Raw genomic sequence first — 2,500 nt, forward strand, 5'->3', positions numbered from 1 at the left:
ACCGTGCGGCCGTGGTTGAGGGCCGGCGTGGGGGTCTGTGATCATTAGTCAATGCACATTTGGTATTCCGATTAATACTTACAGTATTTCCAAAATCGTCATCCACATCAAACTTCGCGTCTCTCGCTCTTCTTCTTTCCGCATCCTCCAACTTGATAGATCTCTTTTTTTCTCTTCCTGCAGGACCAGTAGTCGTAGTTTTGGTTACGACCTCGACTGAGTGACTCTTCTTCTTGCCAACGACCTTCTTTCCCTTTTTGTTCTGTGATGCAGTCTTCTTCTGCCCACTTTTTTCTACGTTTGCAACATTATTTTGTGCTACACGGCCTTTATGTTGGCCTTTTCGGGGAGTGACAACCTCTTCGTACTGTTCGTTCTCTTCAGCTTCTGCTTCGTTATCATCTTCTTCCGAGGACGGAGGTGATAGTTCAGAGTCGGAGTCAGAAAAGATGCTGCGTTGATTTGAAGCCTTTGTCCGTGGACGAGTTGCGGATTTTGATGTGCTGGGCTGGTTGCGTGGGAGGGGTGGATAGCGAGCGGTGGGAGATGGCTGGGCCGGATTTAAGGGCGAAGTATGTGAAGCTGATGTGCGTGAGCGCTGTGCGGTGGTGTTTGTGAACGACATACTGTGGTTGTGTTTGGGAGCTATGGATGGCATGTGGGGCATGTATTATGTAGTGGTTGTTGTTGTGGGCGGAGTAGGGGTATGCGGGGGGAAGCATCTATGGGGGGGGCGGGAGCGGGGGGAGACGGCGGAGCAGACAAAACAGCGCAGAAAAACAGTCACACGCTAGAAGAAATCTTCAGCAGCCCGCAACAAATCATCACACGCTCAAATCTTAAATTCTTAATCGCAACCTAATCCCGCACCGTGGGAAAAAACATCCGCACTAGCCCATATGTTGCATACAATCTATATACTGCTCACACGACCGCCCTAATCCCTACGGTGCATATTATGTCAGTCACCGCCCGTAGCCGAACTGTGCCACCCACATGCCATGCAATAATCACGCCTTGATGTCTCGCAGCACCTCCTGAATCTCCTCACCCCGCGCGCGCAATCCGTCAATCCTCTCACCCACCTCTTCCCCTTCCTTCCTCTCATATACCTTTTTGATTCCGTTCATCTCCTTGATATACGCCTTGGACAAGTCTTGCGATGTCTGAGACGTGGCGGTGGAGGGCGAGAAAGCTTGAAGAACCTCGAGGGGTGTTCGGGAACCCGATGGTTCTGCCTGAACAGATGACAGGGGAAGAGAAGATGCCGGAACAGAACGCAACAGTGCAATGTCGTTGGCAAGCGATGAACGGCTGAGGTTGCTCATGACGGAGAGCCGAATAATGAATATGTAGATGGACTCTCTCTCACAGCTTCTGGACCAGTACTAGTAATGCTGCAGCCTAGTTTTTTTGTCTTTATTTTGGGCGACGGTAATCACTGTTGTTCGGGTTCGAATGCCGATTCTCTTGCTTATTTGTTGATTCTTGTTTTCTTTGTCAAAGAGCAATGATGATGACGCACCTGGATCGACTTGTCATCGTTGTCACAGCGAATGTCGGTTGTCGCCCATCGCCCTTGTTTGTTGGCTGGTTGTCTCAGGGCTGAATGTCGCCTTGCGGAAGCAAATCTTGGACCACCAAGAAGTCGGTTGGCTGCGTGCGTGGTGCTAGAAGAAGCGAAGATGTATTTCTGAGCCTTCGCTCCAGCTTTAACATGCAAAATTGGCTGTCGCAAGGAAAGTTCTACAAAGTATCAGGATATAATACCATACACAATTGATAGTTCCCTTCCCGTCTTTGCAATAACGAAAAAAATGACCGTCAGCATAATACTAATTAACATAGTGCGCCTTCCCTAATACATCATTCGTTGCAAAAGACATGAACATGCACAACCACTCAATGCCGACCAGGACGGTCAACGGATCTTAACAAATTCATTCCTAGATGTACGATTTATGGTGCACCAAAGCATTTCATAGATTAATTGCTGGATGTCTTGACCTTCCATCAAACTCTAAATGACACAGCCTATCATCATCAGAACTTGTCGGTGGGAACACCGGCAAGCTCCTCGTAGCCGAGGGCAAGGTTCAGGTTCTATACCACAGTCAGCGCACCGAGCCACTCCCGCATAGACGTAAACTCACCTGCATTGCCTGAGTGGCAGCACCCTTCAAAAGGTTATCTAAAGCGCCCTGTCATGCCCATCAGCCTCGGCCAATTGTTCTTGCAGCTACACAATGCGCCCGACTTACAACAACAACCACCCTCTTGCCTGAGCTGTGAACCTGGACACCGCCAACCCTCCATCCGTGCTTGCCCATGACCTCGGTCACGTCAGGCACAGTCTTCTGTACCTGGATGAGCGGCTCCTTGCCGTACTTTTCCTCGTACAACTCGATGATTTCGGACGCGCGCATGCTCTTGTCCAGAGGAGCAGTGAGGACGGACAAGATACCAGAGAACCAAGGGGCGACGTTGGGAATGAAGGCGA

General features: G+C 49.9%; 3 protein-coding genes across 3 annotated transcripts in view; all 3 read right to left on the minus strand.

The window, feature by feature from the left end:
• The window catches only part of CNF02240 (hypothetical protein), a 2,815-nt gene extending 2,085 nt beyond the window's left edge, over positions 1-730 (minus strand). The window contains exons 1-3 of the mRNA XM_024657393.1: positions 628-730; positions 83-582; positions 1-35 (exon numbers count right to left, since the gene is read on the minus strand). The exon at positions 1-35 is cut by the window's left edge and continues 199 nt beyond it. Of these exons, the coding sequence (XP_024513027.1) occupies positions 1-35; positions 83-582; positions 628-667 (575 nt within the window). The 5' untranslated portion in view covers positions 668-730. The remainder of the gene's footprint in view (positions 36-82; positions 583-627) is intronic.
• Positions 731-894: 164 nt separating this feature from the next.
• On the minus strand, positions 895-1,540 carry CNF02245 (hypothetical protein). The gene is made up of 2 exons (XM_024658567.1): positions 997-1,540; positions 895-944 (listed from the first exon to the last, which is right to left on the minus strand). The coding sequence occupies exon 1, from the start codon at positions 1,326-1,328 to the stop codon at positions 1,011-1,013; it is 318 nt and encodes a 105-aa protein (XP_024514495.1). The 5' UTR covers positions 1,329-1,540; the 3' UTR covers positions 895-944; positions 997-1,010.
• Positions 1,541-1,923: 383 nt separating this feature from the next.
• CNF02250 (arg-6 protein, mitochondrial precursor, putative) overlaps positions 1,924-2,500 on the minus strand; it is a 3,541-nt gene continuing 2,964 nt past the window's right edge. Inside the window, exons 8-10 of the mRNA XM_571553.2 lie at positions 2,262-2,500; positions 2,154-2,201; positions 1,924-2,103 (exon numbers count right to left, since the gene is read on the minus strand). The exon at positions 2,262-2,500 is cut by the window's right edge and continues 118 nt beyond it. Coding sequence (XP_571553.1) covers positions 2,044-2,103; positions 2,154-2,201; positions 2,262-2,500 — 347 coding nt within the window. The 3' untranslated portion in view covers positions 1,924-2,043. The remainder of the gene's footprint in view (positions 2,104-2,153; positions 2,202-2,261) is intronic.

This window comes from Cryptococcus neoformans (assembly GCF_000091045.1).
Source record: "Cryptococcus neoformans var. neoformans JEC21 chromosome 6 sequence".
NCBI classification, from domain to species: Eukaryota; Fungi; Basidiomycota; class Tremellomycetes; order Tremellales; family Cryptococcaceae; genus Cryptococcus; species Cryptococcus deneoformans.